This window comes from Pongo pygmaeus, chromosome 9 (genome assembly GCF_028885625.2).
Source record: "Pongo pygmaeus isolate AG05252 chromosome 9, NHGRI_mPonPyg2-v2.0_pri, whole genome shotgun sequence".
Lineage (NCBI taxonomy): Eukaryota > Metazoa > Chordata > Mammalia > Primates > Hominidae > Pongo > Pongo pygmaeus.
Window position 1 is genome coordinate 3,592,907 of NC_072382.2, and position 17,259 is coordinate 3,610,165.

Here is a 17,259-nt window from a genome sequence, read left to right on the forward strand (position 1 = left end):
TTTGGATGTCAGGACTGTTGGGATGTTGGGACTGTTGAGATGTTGGAACTGTCAGATGTCGGGACTGTAGGTATGTTGGGACTGTTGGGATGTCAGGACTGTTGGGATGTCGGGACTGTAGGAATGTTGGGACCGTTGGGATGTCAGGACTGTTGGAATGTTGGGACTGTTGGGATGTTGGGACTGTCAGGATGTCGGGATGTTGGGACTGTTGGGACGTCAGGACTGTTGGGATGTTGGGACTGTCGGGATGTCGGGACTGTTGGAATATCGGGACTGTTGGGATGTTGGGACTGTCAGAATGTCAAGACTGTTGTGATGTCAGGACTGTTGGAATGTCGGGACTCGGGATGTTGGGACTGTCAGGATGTCGGGACTGTTGGAATGTTGGGACTGTCAGGATGTTGGGACTGTCAGGATGTCGGGACTGTCAGGGATGTTGGGACTGTGAGAATGTTGGGACTGCTGGGATGTTGGGAGTGTTGCGATGTTGGGACTGTTGGGATGTCGGGACTGTTGGGATGTTGGGACCGTCACGATGTCAGGATTGCTGGTGTGTGGGACTGTTACGATATCAGGACTGCTGGTATGTGGGACTGTCAGGATGTAGGGACTGCTGGTATGTAGGACTGTCAGGATGTTGGGATTGCTGGGATGTGGGACTGTCAGGATGTTGGGACTGCTGGGATGTGGGACACACCTGGCCTGGCTGGCTGAGGCAGGAAGGGCAATGTCACTCACTCATTTCCAGTTGAGCTCAGCAGCTGTCCCATGAACGCAGCCTACCTTGGTTAAATGAAAGCACTCTTCCCCCGTGGGGGCCCCACCCAGGGTTGTCCCCAGTGGACATTTTCTCTGGCTTCCTCTGTGTCTGCGTCTGGCCTCACAGCCTCTGATGTGGGGTCTTTGGGGGCTGTCACTGCAGGGTGTCCCTGTCGAGCTGGCCCTGAATCCTTCCCATCTCACCAGCTGGCCCTTGAGCTGGCTGCAAATCCCACTGGCCAACTGTAGGGCGCTCTGTGATGGGGTCTCCTGCAGGTGCACAACAGACTCTCACCAGAGGGACACCATCACTCCCCTCGGGCCTGTCACCAGGGTTCACAGCCACCCTTTGTATGCTCCGTGGGGGTGGGGCAGGGGGCGGGATCTTCCAGACACCAGGGTGGGCAGGGGCATGAGTGGCCATCTCAGCACTTCTTGTCCTCCCTAGACCTGTCTTACTGCCCTTGTCCCCTCCACTCCAGCCGCCAGCTTTGGAACAGGACACTGCAAGGTGACTTCCTCCAGAGTCTAGAGGCAGGAGGCATGGACTTGCTCTCTTTTGCCCACAGCCCCCCAAACTTTTCTCGAAGATTATAACACCCTATCACCCATCACTCTCACCCCCAACCCTAGGGGCTCAGCCTGGTTGCAGGCAGACGTGCTCAGAGGGAAGGGTCCGGAACCTATCCTCAGAGCATCTTCGGCTGCCTCTGAGACTCTCCTTGCCCATCTGACAGTGTTCCCTGTACCCTTCCTGTCCTTGCTTTGTAGACCAGGGTGAGATTTGAAAGAGAATGCACAGCAGTGATGCCTGTCCCAGATGGTCCCTATCCCTCCTCCGTAGCAACAGACAAGCATCAGGAATTACAAATGCATCAGCCAGGATTACACAAAACATCTTCCCACTGCTTTGTCACTTCCCAAGTCTTCAGCCCTCTTTATATAGGCTGTAAACATTCATTGGATGCTGTAAAACTGTTATCCGTTTCCTTCCTCCCTTAGTCTGCAGCTCTCGTTAGACCATCTTATGTTACATCATAGGCATTTACATTCTATTAAAACCATCACCCCTCCCACCTTCTCACTCCAAAGCCCTTGGCTCTCACTTCATAGCCTGTTTCTGGTCTCCCTCCTCTCAGCTTTCTAGACCACTCTAGGCTCTTGTGTGTAATGAACTTTGACTGAATCAGAACAGAAGGCTACTGCTTAGCCCAGCATGGAAAACAAATTAAAATTGAATATCATACTTTCATAACTTTCTTTTTTTCTCTTTCCTTTTTTTTTTTTTAATAAGACAGTGTCTCACTGTCACCCAGGCTGGAGTACAGTGGCATGGTCACGGCTCACTGCAGGCTCAGGTGAACTCCCAGGCTCAGGTGATCCTCCCACTCAGCCTCCCAAGTAGCTGGGACTACAGGCGTGTGCCTCCATGCCTGGCTAATTTTTTTGGTTCAGGTCTTGGACTCTGGGCTCAAGTGATCCACTTACCTCAGCCTCCTAAAGTGCTGGGGTTATGTGTGAGCCACCACGCCTGGCATACTTTTATAGGTTTCTTGACCATATTTGCAAAGGGGATCTTTGGGCCATCTCTGTCCTGCCAGCATGTGGCTGGGCTGCATTTGGTCCAAGCCCTTTCATCCTTCTGAGTCCTCAAGGTGCCCTCCACTGCCTCCTCCCGCCAAAAACTCTCCATGAAGCTTGATGATGACATCGCCCATTTCCCATTACTTGGCTGTGATTTAGCTCTTCTCTGCAGAATTTCTCTCCATCTAAGCCATCTCTGAAAGAGGTACAGTGGTAGATTCTCCTGTAAGCATCCATAAAGCTCATTAAATTGTTGCCTAAAGAAAATCCTCTCCCTGAAATGAGTTCATCATCCACCTTGAGAGAACAGCTCATTTCAATGGGGACAATTTTTCAAATAATTGTTTCTCCCAGCAACCTAAATCTGCTGTAATGAATGTTCTTGAGCTAAAACTCTGCCCATTATTCCCCCTTATTTCTTCAGAATGTTATTTTACCCTTAGATCCATTTCTAGATGTGGATTTTGGAGTCAGAATCATGCACAATTTGAGGCTTTTCGAATGGATGACCCAATTGCCCACAGAAACACCGAGCCTCCCATCTGTCCCGGCGAGAGCTGAGCCAGCTCTGGACCACGTCCAAGCCAGCACAGGGTCCTTTGTTCTCAAAACCCCTGGGCGCCTGGGTAGATGGAGAAGAAATGTTTGTTGTTCTTTTCTGTTTGTTTTTTTTTTTTGTAAATATATTTCTCATAATTGTTCAATCCAATCCTTTGGCCATCTTCTGTTAGTGATTTGCTATCTTCTTCGTTTTTTTTTGGGGGGGGACGGAGTCTCACTCTGCCGCCCAGGCTGGAGTGCAGTAGCACAATCTCGGCTAACTGAAACCTCTGCCTCCCAGTTCAAGCGATTCTCCCTCCCTCAGCCTCCCGAGTAGCTGGAATTACAGGCGCCCACAACCACGCCCAGCTAATCTTGGTATTTTTAGTAGAGATGGAGTTTCGCCATGTTGGCCAGGCTGGTCTGGAACTCTTAACGTCAGGTGATCCACCTGCCCCAGCCTCCCAAAGTGTTGGGATTATAGGCATGAGCCACTGCACCTGGCCAATTTACTTTCTTCTTAACACACACACCATCCCAGTCTCCATTTGGTTTTGTGTATTTGTTTAGATAAGATACAGATGAGGTCATCAACTGATTGAGGTGACAGCCCCTTCGTGGAAGAGGCTTCTGGGTGCCTGGCATCCGCCCTTTCTCTGCCTGATGCCCTGATCCTAACCACACTTTTTTTCCCCTCCTGACTCTTCCTTTTTATTTTTATTTTTTTTTAGCTATAATGATAAATCTCTTCTTAACCAATGCCAGCAAGTGGTTTCCAAGCCAAGCGCCGTTCTGTGGTGTGACAGAGCCAGGAGACACTGGGCAGCTGAGTCAGGGAACCACTCTTCCCTCCCTCTCACCTACGCCTCGGGTTTCCCAAATCTCCATTCAGCGCTTCGTGCCTGCAGATCCCCGCAGCGAGGCATTTGCTCCCTGTGTCTTAGAATCCTAAGCATGTCATGTTATTATCTACCTAAGTGCCTTAAGGAAAGTTAGTGAACGTGTGAAAATGACAAATGTCTGACCTGGAGTAAGTGACCTTAGCCTTCCTAAGCCCCAGGGGCCTCTTTTTAATTATTTATTTTTTATTTTATCTATTTTTTGAGATGGAGTTTCACTCTTGTTGCCCAGGCTGGAGTGCAATGGTGCCATCTCGGCTCACTGCAGCCTCTGCCTCCCAGGCTCAAGCAATGCTCCTGCCTCAGCCTCCTGAGTAGCTGGGACTACAGGCACGCACCATCTTGCCTGGCTAATTTTTTGTATTTTTAGTAGAGACAGGGTTTCACCATGTTGGCCAGGGAGGTCTCAAACTCCTGACCTCAGGTGATCTGCATGCCTTGGCTTCCCAAAGTGCTAGGATTACAGGTGTGAGCCACCATGCCCGGCCTTTATTTTCATTTTTTGAGACAGGGTCTCACTCTGTTGCCCAAGCTGGAGTACAGTGGCACAATCACAGTTTACTGCAGCCACGACCTCCCAGAATCAAGCAATCCTCCAGCCTCAGCCTCTCAAGAAGCTGGGGCCACAGATGCACACCACCATGCCTGGCCTCCTGCATCAGGCAGAGAAAGGGCCAATGCCAGGCACCTGGGAGCCTCTTCCACCAAGGGGCTGTCACCTGGATCAGTGACAAATGGCTGTAGAGACTTTCACTTCCTCCCAGCCCAGAGGTGATCTGACTTGGTATAAGAAACACTACTTTCTCTCCTAAAATAGAAATGGAAAGAAATATACACTTTATAGGTGTTGTCATGAAAAGAGGAGCCTAACAAAAGAGAGAAGAAGTCTTGAAAGCTCCCCATCGCAATCTAGAAGGAATTTCTCTAGGGGATTTGATGACTGGTGATTGGTTGATTTTGCTTATCTGTATTTTCAAATTTTTCTACAAAATACCTATGCCTTAGGCACCGTCATTCTATATGGATAAAATGTGTTGCATGTTTTAAAATGCCAAGGGTATGAGTCCTCTCTGCTCTTATTCATTTTATCTAATAGTTTAAAACTACAGGCCGGGCATGGTGGCTCACGCCTGTAATCTCGGCACTTTGGGAGGCTGAGGCAGGAGGATCGCTTGAGGCCGTGAATTTGAGGCCAGCATGGGCAACATAGCAAGAACTCATCTCTACAAAAAAATTAAAATATTAGCCAGGTGTGGTAGTGTGCACCTGTGGACCCAGTTACTTGGGAGGCTGAGGCTGGAGGATTGCTTGATCCTGGGAAGTTGAGGCTGCAGTGAACTGTGATTGTGCTACTGTACTCCAGCCTGGGCAACACAGTGAGACCCTGTCTCTAAAAATAAAAATAAAAAATAAAGCTACAGGAAGTAGGCATAGAATGTTTGACATCTTTAATGGCAAATCATAGATTGTATTTGCCAGGATGGAGAGACAACTGTCCATGAAGTTCTCTCAGGGGCGGACGTTTTGTGTCCCTACTTCAGAGTAGTATTTTGATTTTGCTTTCTTCTCTTTTCTCCTGCCCCCTCCCCACCTCCCCTTCCCTCCTCTGCCCTCCACTCTCCTCTGCCTCCTTAACCCCATCCAGGTGGCCACCTGTCCGTATTCCATCTATGGAGCTTGGGTAGGTGGCTCTATCTTGTGCTCACTCTCCACGTTCAAGGATATGTGGGTCACCAGCAAGGAGTACAAGGAGATGGGCTCTTCCATCATCAGTAGAAAAAGCTTCTGATGTGTGGCTTTCAGGACCATGTCGCCTGTGCCTTCGACACCACCTGCAGGATGAGCCTTGTTGTGGCTGAATTGATCAGAGCTCAGAACCAGCTCAAGGGCAAAGGCACTTCCTCCCCCAGACTTCAATAAAGAAGGTCAACAAAGGATGGACTCTGTCTTTTTGTCTGGGCTTGGCTGGCAGCAGCACAGGACACTCACTATGCAGTGTCACAGGACACCAGCTGCATGAATGCAGAGTAGTGGAGGAGAGGGAAATCCTGGCTCTTCCTGTGTATCAGTCAGGATGGTGAAGCTGTGCTGCAGGAACAAGCATCCCCCAAATCTCAGTGCCATAAAACAAAAGTCAGTCTCTCCCTCATGCTGCATGTCTACTGAAGGTCAACAGGGGCTGCCTCCTACATCATCCTCACTTAGAATCCAGTGTCAGAGCAGACCATCAGAGACATTGTCATTCACTGTGGATGAGCAGAAGAGTGTGCTGGTGGGTCTTACATTGGCAACTAAATCCATTATCCAGAAAAGCCGCAGGGCACATAGCCGTGATTAATTAACCCCAACAAGTCACATGGCCCTACCCAACCACAAGAGGCAGGAAGTGCCATCCTACCACAGGTCTGATGTACCCACATGGGCAGAACAGCGTGGATGCTCTGGCCTCGTGAAGGCACGATCGGGGCTGTACCCATAGCGCTCACCATGCAAGGGGCATTACATCCTCCAGTGAATTTAACCCTTATGACGTTGCTGTGAGGTTGGTTTCATTAAGCTGATTTCATGAAGCAGAAACTGATGCTAAGAGAAGTGAATTAACTAGATCAAGGTTATTTAGGTAGTAACAGGCAGTTTAAATCTGTAAATAGCATCTAGTAAAAGTGCCAGGGGAGAACAGAGAGAACTAAGGAGAGGAAGAAACCAACCAAACAAATAGAAGACACATGTTTTCAGTGTAGAGGGGCCACGGAGGGCTGCACAGACACAAGGAAGGGTCCTGCATGCAGACACTAGTGGAATTTCAGAATATCAAAAATAATGACATCTAGAGGCTTTGAGAGAAATCAACAAACGCAGGTTAACTTAAAGTAGGGTGACTGGAAAAAAACCCAGATTACCCAGTTAAATTTTGAATTTCAGAAATGTAACAATTTGTAGTATAAGCACGTCCCAAATGTTGTGCATTATCTCTACTTGCTAAATCTGGTACCACTATCACAAGGGAAAGTGTCTCCAATTATTATTATTATCAGAGTTCTTGACTGCAAATTGTTGTAGAAGACAAGACAAGAAATCCATCAAGTTAAGAGGAAGGATTATTTTGAACCTAAAATCTCATACCTTTTCCAATAGGTGGAAATGATAAAAAAAAAAAAAACTTGGGGACAGGCAAACACTCTGAAAATTTACCACCTATATGCTCAGGGAAGTCACGCCTGCCCACACGCAGGCCAGAGACCACAGCGGCAAGGATGACCAACGAAAGGATGGCGTCCTCACTCTAGACAGTCAGGTGAGGAGCTATCTTTTCTTCCTCTTTCCTCCCTACCCACACTGGAGCACACAGTGAAGGGAAGAGGGAGGGACACAAGATGAACAGGCACCCCAGCACTCCTCACTCAGCTGCAGGAGTCAGGGCTGGGGCAGTAGGAGGGAGACAGAGAGAAAGAAAGAAAGACCTTCCATCAAATACAAAATTTATTCATCTATCCAACCACCCACCCATCCACTCACTCAACAATCCATTCATCCATCCATCTACTCATCCACCCATCACCCATCCACCCTCTCCTCCATCCATCCAACCATCTCTCCACCCATCCATTCTTCCTTCCATCCATCCACCCACCCACTCATCCGTCCATCCACTCCTCACTTTTTCCAGAGCAGAAGTCAAGGCTGGAGCAGTGGTGGTGGGGGAAGCATAGAGGGAGAACGTCCTTGAATCAAATATGACATTAACATTTTAAAACAAATAGGACCAAGCTGTAGAAAATATTAATGAGACTGCCCCAGCCCTAATAAAAGCACAACTTGCCTTACACCAGCCCTGCTCTAAGTGGTGTGCATAGGTTACCTACCTCAGTTCTCACCACAAGGATGGTGGAAGTAGGGGCTGTGGTTATCCCCATTCTAGAGAACACAAGTGGAAGCACCCAGTCTCACAGTTAAGAAAGTGGGGAGCCGGGTCTCAACCCCAGGCAGGTATAGACCTTAGCCTGCTTCCCAGTAGAACCAGAAGTATGTAAACAGAGACGAATCAGCATGAGCCATCAGCTATCACTCAGGTTGCCTGCTGCCTGATGAGAAGAGCAGGGGTGAGAGGCGGGGTCAGCACAGCTGGACGCAATTGGGAAAAATATCCATGTTTACATCGCAGTAAATCAAGAGTACTCAATAACTGGGGCCCACACACATGCACTCAGAAACCTGGCTTGCCTGGTTTCTCCAAAGAAGTGTAATTACCAGCATTTAGCAAGTTATTTATACTAACTACTCCAGAGTGTTTCTCCTATTAAAAACACAACAATTAGTGATCCTAATAGTCCATTACACTTAATCTGATGCTGAAAATTGCTTCACTAAAAGCCAGTTGAGAGACTGGGGTAAATAACTGTAAACCCAGTTCCCAGATGATTTCTGTGTTCCTGGAGAATTGGTTCTTACCCCAAGGTGTACCAGCCAATGGGCAGCTCAGACCTCAGGGATAATCATTTCCCAAGAGGGCATTTTGTTCTCATGTCTCAAATTATGGGACTCATTATCCCCCAGCCCTACACAACAGCAGTAGAAGAGGTGGTAAAAGGGTCAGCTGGGACCATTCTGTCATCCCCAGGTCAATCCTGCAATTGTTGGTTCAACTACAGCAATCCTCTCCAGCCCACACAGGATGCAGCTCTGGGTACAACCTCTTGTCCCAGCCCAGCCTGTATCCATGCACATCAGTGCTGGCTGCTCAGGAACATAGAGGCCAGCCTAGAGATGACTCAAGTGTATTGTTTTCTATTATTTATTTTTACCATTCATCCATGTCCATCCATCCATCTGCCCAGCCACCCATCATCCATCCATCGCCCCATCCATCCTTCCATCATCTCTCCAGCCATTAATCCAACTATAAATACAGCTCTACAACTATCCATCCATCCAACCATACATATAACCATCCATCCATTCAGCTATCCATCTATCCATCCATCCAACCAATCAACCAATAATTCACTCATTCATCCATTCCTCACTCATTCATTAAATACTAAACAGGTTCTTTTTAGTCAAATCACCTGTACTTGAAGTCTAGTTCTATTATTAATTAACTGTGTGTGACTTCCACCAAGTTTCTTTTTTAAAAAAATTTATTTTTAAAGAAAAGAGGTTTAATTGGCTCACAGTACTACACACTGTACAGGAAACATGGCAGGCAAGACCTCAGGAAACTTACAACCATGGCAGAAGGTGAAGGGGAAGCAAGTACATCTTACATGGCTGGAGCAGGAGGGAGAGAGAGAGAGATGCTATACACTTTTAAACAACCATATCTCGTGAGGACTATATCACGAGAGCAACACTAGAGGGATTGTGCTAAACCATTAGAAACCGCCCCCATGATCCAATCACTTCCTACCAAGCCCCAGCTCCAACATAGGGGATTACAATTGAACATGAGATTTGGGTGGGAACACAGATCCAGAGCATATCAGGGTGTTTATTTGCAAATATGTTGTTATTTTCTAGTTCTGTAGTGATCTGATGTCTGCTATAAATGCCTGCTGTGAAGGCGACACTGGCATTGTTTTTCCTGGCCATTGTGTGGTACATGGCATAATGGAGTCCAGTGCTGACTCCATTGAGTTGGAAGGTGATTATGGAAGACACACAACCAAACTGTCATGTATGACATGTTTAAGTAAAGAATAAGCCACTGTTCTTATTGAAGCTCTATCAATGTGATTTCAACCCATTTGATTTCAAATGTATTGCCTTAAAACATTAAGAGCATTGAAAGCTTAAAGGGAGTTGGCCTAGTGTTTGAGCAACTGAAGCACATTTCTTATATTTCTATATGGTGCAGTTTCCTCATCTATAAAATGAGGGGGAATAATAATAATCTGTAAAATGGGGGAGTCAAAGAGTTAATCCCTGTAAGAGGCTTAGAAAAGTGGCGTGGGGATGATAAGTGCTTAACAAATGTTAGCTGTTGTTATCATTATCATAATTATTAAAATTCACTAAGATTTATTGTCAGTCAGGATGCTATGGTTTTAAAGAGATGTACAGAAAAAGTTCTGGAATTCAGAGAGGCTATTGGGGAAGGTGTCAAGGAGCTGGCAGCATGTTCAGGGATCATACAATACTAAATTTTGTTCAGATTTCAGGAGAAGGGGAACTTAACTTTGGAATTCGGTAATTAAACATTTCCAGAGGAAACTTTCTTAAAATACTACTTAAAAATAAGGACAATACTGTGATCTTACTCACATGTTTAATCTCTATTCAAGTCATTGCTTAGACTTCGTAATTTTTTTAAACAAAGCATGACACAATGTTAAACTAAAGAAGTCCTAGATAAGAAGACTTGTTGAACATACTGAAAGCTTCAATATGAAACCTATCAATTTCCTGAAAGTTAGTGAACAATGCAACTTTCAATTTTTATTTCTCCAAAAAGAATCAGGCCAGATAATCTTCAAGATGGCTTCCAACTCTGGCCTAAGTTATTCTGCATGCACGTCTTTCCAGCATCAGAGCTTGCTTATGTATAGATGATTGTTGAATCCTTGACTGAATCCACTGTGTGTGTTCTTTAGAAAGAGGGGTATAGCTTAAGAGGAAAAATGATCATTTACAAATTAAAATGATCCAATGTAATGAGTGAACTGACTTAGTAAGTATTATTGAAGTCCTCAAGTTTGCTGTCTGCCGACCCACATGGTTGGCTCTGGCCATGGAACTCAGCAGCCAGAAGATGAGAGGAGGAGAGGGAAGTGCTGGTCCACCCTGAGCAAGGAGCAGCCAGTCATCATAGTCATGGCAGAAGTTATGATCTCAGGCTCATGGCAGCCACTTTGCTGCACTCTATGTGGGAGGGAAGCCTGTATTTTCATTTAAAATTCTGTACAACACAGAGAAGCCATTGGTTTAATTCTCCTTTCAAACAATCTCTATCTCCCTGAGGTTGAAATAATGGGGAAAAGGGAACTGCCAGTCCTGGCTCATTATGTGATGTGTGATTTCAGGCAGGTCGCACCACCCCTCTGAGCCCCCCTCTACTCATCAGTCATGAGGTGACAATTTGCTCTCTATCCCTATCCCTATCCCTAACCCTGTCCCTATCCCAGTCTCTATCTCTATGTCCACTCCTATATATCTATCTTGAACCCTATTCCTATTTCTATCTTTATTCCTGTGGTGATTTGAATGCCCCCGCCAAAATTCATGCTGAAATGTAATTTCCATTGTAATAGTAGCGTTAAGAGGTGGAGCCTTTAAGAAGTGATTAGGTCATCAGGGCTCTGTCCTCATGAATGGATTAATGCTGTTATCTTGGAAGTGGGTTAGTTATTGTGGGAGTAGGCTCCTGATACAAGGATAAGTTCATCCCCCCATTTGCTCACTCTGTTTTGTGTGCTTGTTTCCACCCTTCACTCTTACATCATGGGATGATACCAGATGCAAGCACCATGCTCTCGGACTTCTCAGCCTCCAGAACCATGAGCCAAATAAACCTTTGTTCTTCATATAATAAATTACCCAGTCTGTGGTATTCTGTTATAGCAGCAGAAAATGGACTAAGATAATCCCTATCCCTATTTCTATCTTATCCCTAACTCTATCCTCATCTCATTCCTATACCCATCACTAACCCTATCCCTCTCTGTCTCTACCTGTATCCTTACCCTTATCTCTATCTCTATCTCTGCCTCTATCTCTATCTCTATCCTTATCCCAATTTCTATCAGTAGGGCTGTTATACAAATGAGTGTGAAACAGCAAATGCAAGACACTTTGTAAGTGGTAAAGTTCTCAGCAAACTCAGGGAGGGGGATGCTGGCATAAACCAATGGTTCCCAAACTTAACGTGCATCAGAATCACCTGGAGGGTCAATTGAAAACAGATGGCTGGGCCCCACCCCAGCATTTCTCAATCAGCAAGAATTTCATTTCTAACAAGCTCTCAGGTGTTGGTGCCACTGCTGATCAGGGGACCAGCATTTCTTGTGGATCTCTAAGGTGGTCTTTACAGGTTATACTGGGACAGGCAAATACTTCCTGGTAGCCTCCAACACAAAAGTAAGATATACTTTGTTAACACTTACAGATTTTTTTTTAAAAAAGTGTTTATTAATCATCATGATTATGCTATGAAACAGGTACTGTATTTATTTAACCGATGGACTTAAGTTGAGTAAAAATATTTTTAAGGTGTTCAGAGATAGAGTAGAAAGTTCTAGAACTGTCTTCCCCCAACCTTGTCTTTCCCAAGAACTCACCCAAACCAGGGACTCCCTTGGGAGCCTGCCCTGTCTCTGTTTGAACCCTAGCACAGTGATCCTTGGCCAACTGCAAGCCTTGGCAAGTCCCTCTTTGCAAAAGCCCTATGTCTGCACCCTGATTAGTATCACTGGCACTTGTCTGAAAATGGGCTCTCATTCTCTCTCTTCCTCCTGCCTCCCTCCTCCTGGGTAAATTTGGACAAAAGCTGGAATCTGCTGTAATTCACATTGTATGCCATGTTCTCCAACAAGGCTGTGAACAGGAGCTGGGGCATCTACAGGAGGGGACTCTATGGAAAGATAAGTAACTGGAACTTGTTTCTCAAACAAACAGACAAAAATCATAATCCTGACTCCATTCTCTTTAATGCACTACCAAGTTCTGTAATTCAGAACAAATGATCATATTCTCACTGTACTGCCTGTTTTTCTCTAAGAAAATATTTCAAATTGATTTTTAACTCATAAGAATTAACGAAGTTGTCGACTTGGCAAAGAGACATCTGCACTCTCACACTCATTGCTTCATTGTTCACTATAGCCAAATTATGAAATCAACCTCAGTGTCAATCAACAGATGAATGGATAAAGAAAATGTGGTATAGATATAAACAATGGAATACTAGTGAGCCCTAAAAAAGAAAGAAGTCTTGTCATTTGCAATGACATGAATGAACTCGAATGACACTTTATTCAGTGAAATAAACTGGGCACAGAAAGCCAAATACTGGATGTGATATCTAAAAATGTCAAACTCATCAAAATAGAGAGTAAAATGGTAGTTACCAGGGGCTAGGGTAGGGGAGGAGGATTGGGGGCACGTTGGTCAAAGGACACATTTCAGTTAGGAGGAATGAGTTCAAGAGATCTACTGCACAACACAATGACTATAGTTAATAACAATGTCTTATATACTTGAAAATTACTAAGAGAGTAGATTTTAAATGTTCTCACTAGGAATATATAAGTATTTGAAAAAACTATTTTTCTGCCACATATCTAAAACTAAAATAAAGTTGTTAACTTGGGGTTCATGAAGGTACTACCATGTACTGTAGTGGATAGTGGGGGGCTGAGATTGAGAAATTGTGGGTGAGCGAGGGTGGAGATGAGGGTGCTCACCCTCTATCCTAACCTTCCCAGTGTCTCCCTGTTCTGCATTTCCCAGAATCCCTTGCAGCAAGCTCCTAATGGAAGCACCTGTATTGAATTGAACGCTTCTGCAAGACAGAGGCTCTGCCAGCACTGCCTTGCATTCCTGCAGGCAAGCCCCTGCACAGAGGTGTTGACCCTTCCTCCAGCAGCTTCCCTATCTGGGTGGCGTCTACAGTGGCTGTCTCCTGACGCTGATGGCAGCCTGACTCTGGAGCTGGAGGAGGAGCTACAGCTTCCCAGTTGAGCAGGTGGCTTCCTGTTGGCAAAGAGGGAGCAGCTCCTTTGCTGGCTCAGTTTTGTTTTCAAAGTCGTTCCTGAATATTCAGCTCCACATCCATTTCTTCAGCCTCTCCAATGATTCTATTTGCCCCCCGTATCCTGAAACTAATTCCTTCTTGCTAAACTAGCTGCAGTGCATCCTGTTCTCTGAGACTGAGCCCCAGTGATATAGTGCAGGTATGCATTTTCTAGGGAGATGCTCCGTCATTCCCACCGGCTTCCTGAGAGGGCAAATACCCAAGAGAGGCTAAGAACCTCACCCACTTGTGATCCACAGGAAGTTCTGGTGGGCTGGCACTAGCACAGGTGTCCTAGAATACTTGAGGGGAATCAAATCACGCTGAACTTGTGGTACAAATAGTGCTTCTAAAAAGCTCTGCTAATTTGCATTCTGCCCATCTGGAGTTTCAGATCCTGGGTCTAATTAACACATTGCTCACCTGAAGCCATTTTCACTTTATATTCAATTCAACAAATTCAGTGACTTGTTTAATAAACATTCACTGAGTAAGCATTCACTGGACCCTATGCTAGGAGCTGGGGAAACAGAAATACCTGCTGTAATTCCTGCCTGGGGGAGCTTAGCCGCTGCATAAGGAGGAGAAAGCCTAGAAATAAAACCACTGCATTTTAGGCTATTATGGCCACAGCAGAAGTTATGTATCAGGTGGTAAGAGGGGAGAGAGAATGAGGCAACAATGTCCTAGGAAACGCCCGTGACCACCAACTGTGGCGACTGCAAAAAGGGCCACAAATTCTTCCCCTTCCATCAGGAACTGGGGACTGCTTCTTCATCCCTAGAATATGGGTTGGTCATGTGACTAACTTTAATCAATGGGACATTAGCAAACATGGTGCAATGTTCCATGGACTAAGGGGTAAAAAGTAACTGTGCATTGGGATTCCTCTCTTGCTGTTCTTGGAAATCCTGCAGCCACCACCATGCAAACTGGTGGATGCACGAAAGACATATGGCCCAGTAACCCCCATTAACTATATCTGACCCTCAGCCAATCAGCAGCCAACTGCCAGATGCAGGTATGAAACTACCTGACCACCAGCTGCCCACAGATGAATGAATAAACCCAACCAAAATGAGCAGAGGAACCAGCGAGGCCCAGCCCAAGTCACTGGGCCACAAAATCGTTACCTGATAAATAATTGTTCTTTTAAGCCCAGGTGGTGGGATTGATACATCTACTCTGTGCCTAGATTCCCACTAGGACTCCAGGCAGAGTTTCAGGAGAAATAGAAGAAATATTCCCTGTTTTCAAGGAACTAAGGCATCACATCTGAAATTTGCCTTTGGCATAGGGGACTGACTACGACGTGGTATCTGTCTTCTGGGTCTGCCTTCTCAGTCCAGAAGAGGTCAGTAGTTGCTAATGCTCCAAGTGCTTTTGGTGTAAAAATCCATTCTCCAAAGGAGGTTGAGAATAGACTTTTCCATCATGATCAAGGAATGAGGGTGGTGGTAAGAGAATATGGCAATGAGGCAGGTATGCCGGTAGCAACAATCCCCATTGTCCTTCTTGCCAGTGTGGCCCAGAGGCTAGGGATTGAAAGGACGTTGGCTATTTGTTAGGTAGCCCGGGTGTGAATTCCAGCTCCACTCAGTATGGACAAGCTGTAAGGCAAATCACTTCACCCTCCAGGGCCTGTTTCCTCTTCAGCCACATGGGCTGACAACACCAACTCCCAGGGTGTTGGAGGAGCAGATGCGTAGACATGAGTGGAGGGCTCAGCATGTGCACACCCACTCCCTCTGCTCTCCCACTGGCCCTGCAAAAGGGCAGGGAAGTGGCCCAGACTCCTCGTAACCCCAGTGGTCATCTATGCCGCAGACAGCCCTGGTAACTGGAAGGTTCAGTCAGAGTGGATCGTTTGGAGCCTGCGAGGCCTGGCTCTCTCCCCACCAGGCTCCAACCTCTCTCCTCTCTTGATTCCCTGGGTCTCCTCATAGACTCCTCTCATCCTCCTTCATTTGTGCCTGTCTTCACTGCTTCTGGGGGGAGTGTCCTGCTCGCCTGGGGCCCTGGGCCTCCTTGCAATGCCACACTCTCATCCCAGCCCCACCCCCGAGTCTAGCTGGGCCCCTCTGGTAGGGTTGGGACAGAGCTGGCCAAATGAAGCCAGTTAAGGCCAGAGCTCTGGGGCAAGCAACTTCCCTCTCTTACAAGCTGATGGTTGCAGGATGGGGCTCAGCCTACTGGAAACAGCTGGATCTCCCTCAGATGAAGAAGCAAACTCAGGGGGGATGGGAAGCTCTGCAAAGCCACCCCTAATGAGGCCAGTAGGGTAGTGCAGAGTACAGGACAGAGAACCAGGAACCAAGAGGCCTGAATTCTGTACCCAGCTTCGTGGTGCTGGGCCATTCTAGGACCCACACTCACACTAGGGACACAGCTCCTGCTGTTCCATGAGCTGCCCTATGGGGTCAGGACACAAATGGTAGAGCAGGAGGCCTTGCTCTCCTCCATGGGATCTGAGAGTAAAGAGCACAAAGCAGCTGCTACAGCCTAGACGTGTCTTTCAGATCTCTCGTCCTCTCTTTAAAATGTGTGCAGGTTGATACTCCTCTCCACAGTAGACCTGTTGGTTTTATGGTTAAATTACTTACCGATTAAATTATCCAATTCCTCCTTTAAAAGAAGAGTTGAAGGAAACTGACCTCTGGGAAGCTGTGCCCCACTGTCCTGCAAGTTCAGGCCCCTGCCAGGTGTCCCCAGATCAGAGGTCTTCCATCTCAGAGCAGCAGAAAAGCAGCGTCCCCAAATGGCTGCGTCTAAGTAGTGCTGAGTGTATGTTTTTCAAAACCAATGTCAGGCAGAGGGTTTTGTGCTGGTGCAGGTGTCAGAGAGAGGGACTGGGTGACATCTCTGGAATTGTAGGAATTTTTTGTTTGTTTGGGTAGAGGATTGGAAACATGGACGGCCTGGAGTGTGGGGAGTGTGTGTTCATGCTTGCTGTGTTTCTTCTCACTTCTCATCTCGTCTGAGAATGTGGCTGTGCTCGGGAAGCAGGCTCGTCCCTGCTGCATGGTTGGAGAAAGTGAGGAAAACACAAATTCTCGAGGTCGTGTTTTCGGAGGCCTGCGATTGATCTGAATGCAGCAGGTGGCTCTCCTTGGAAGGACAAAGCGGCCGCTCAGAGGCCTCGTGTGCAGGTTTTGTCTCACCAGCTGGCACCCATGCCCGGGCTGAGCGCAAGCTGACCGCTGGCTGACAGGCCTAGCTGGAGATTTTCGTTTTCCCTTTCGCAAGAGGCTGATTCGACCCTGAAAGAGGGTGCGGCGGCCTCCCAGAGAAGCTAATGCAAAATTCAGGTGCATCATATCAAGGGGATTGGTTGCAGACCACCAGCTTGTTTTCCCCCTCAGTGCTTTTCCTTGATTTTTCTGTGAGATGGAAACTTCTCCCTCCTCCAGTCAGGGCTGGGGGCTGCTAAGTGAATGGGGAGACTGGGCAGTGAGACCTACAAAACCCATAAATGGATCTGGAGGACAGTGGCAAGATGGGGAACCCCTGTGGGGAGCAGCAGACCAGGAAGCACTGTGCAGAGTACCAGGCAGGGAGCACTGGGCTAAGGAACATCAGACCAGGACCATCAATACAGGGAGCACCATGCTAGAGGCACTTACTGTTCCAGGGAGCACCAGGTCCTCACTTGGTGCTGGGCCAGAAGCACTGTGCCAAGTAGTACTGACCCAAGGAGTACTGAGCCAAAAAGTACTGCACCAAAGAGTACTGCACCAAGGAGTACTG

At 46.8% G+C, this 17,259-nt stretch overlaps 1 protein-coding gene across 20 annotated transcripts in view; it reads left to right on the forward strand.

The window, feature by feature from the left end:
* Positions 1-5,720, forward strand: part of LOC129008092 (actin) — a 40,857-nt gene extending 35,137 nt beyond the window's left edge. For all 20 annotated transcript variants that reach the window (XM_054439870.2, XM_054439868.2, XM_054439869.2 and 17 more), the window contains one exon: positions 5,431-5,720. In XM_054439870.2, the coding sequence (XP_054295845.2) occupies positions 5,431-5,574 (144 nt within the window). In that variant the 3' untranslated portion in view covers positions 5,575-5,720. The remainder of the gene's footprint in view (positions 1-5,430) is intronic.
* Positions 5,721-17,259: the final 11,539 nt, after the last annotated feature.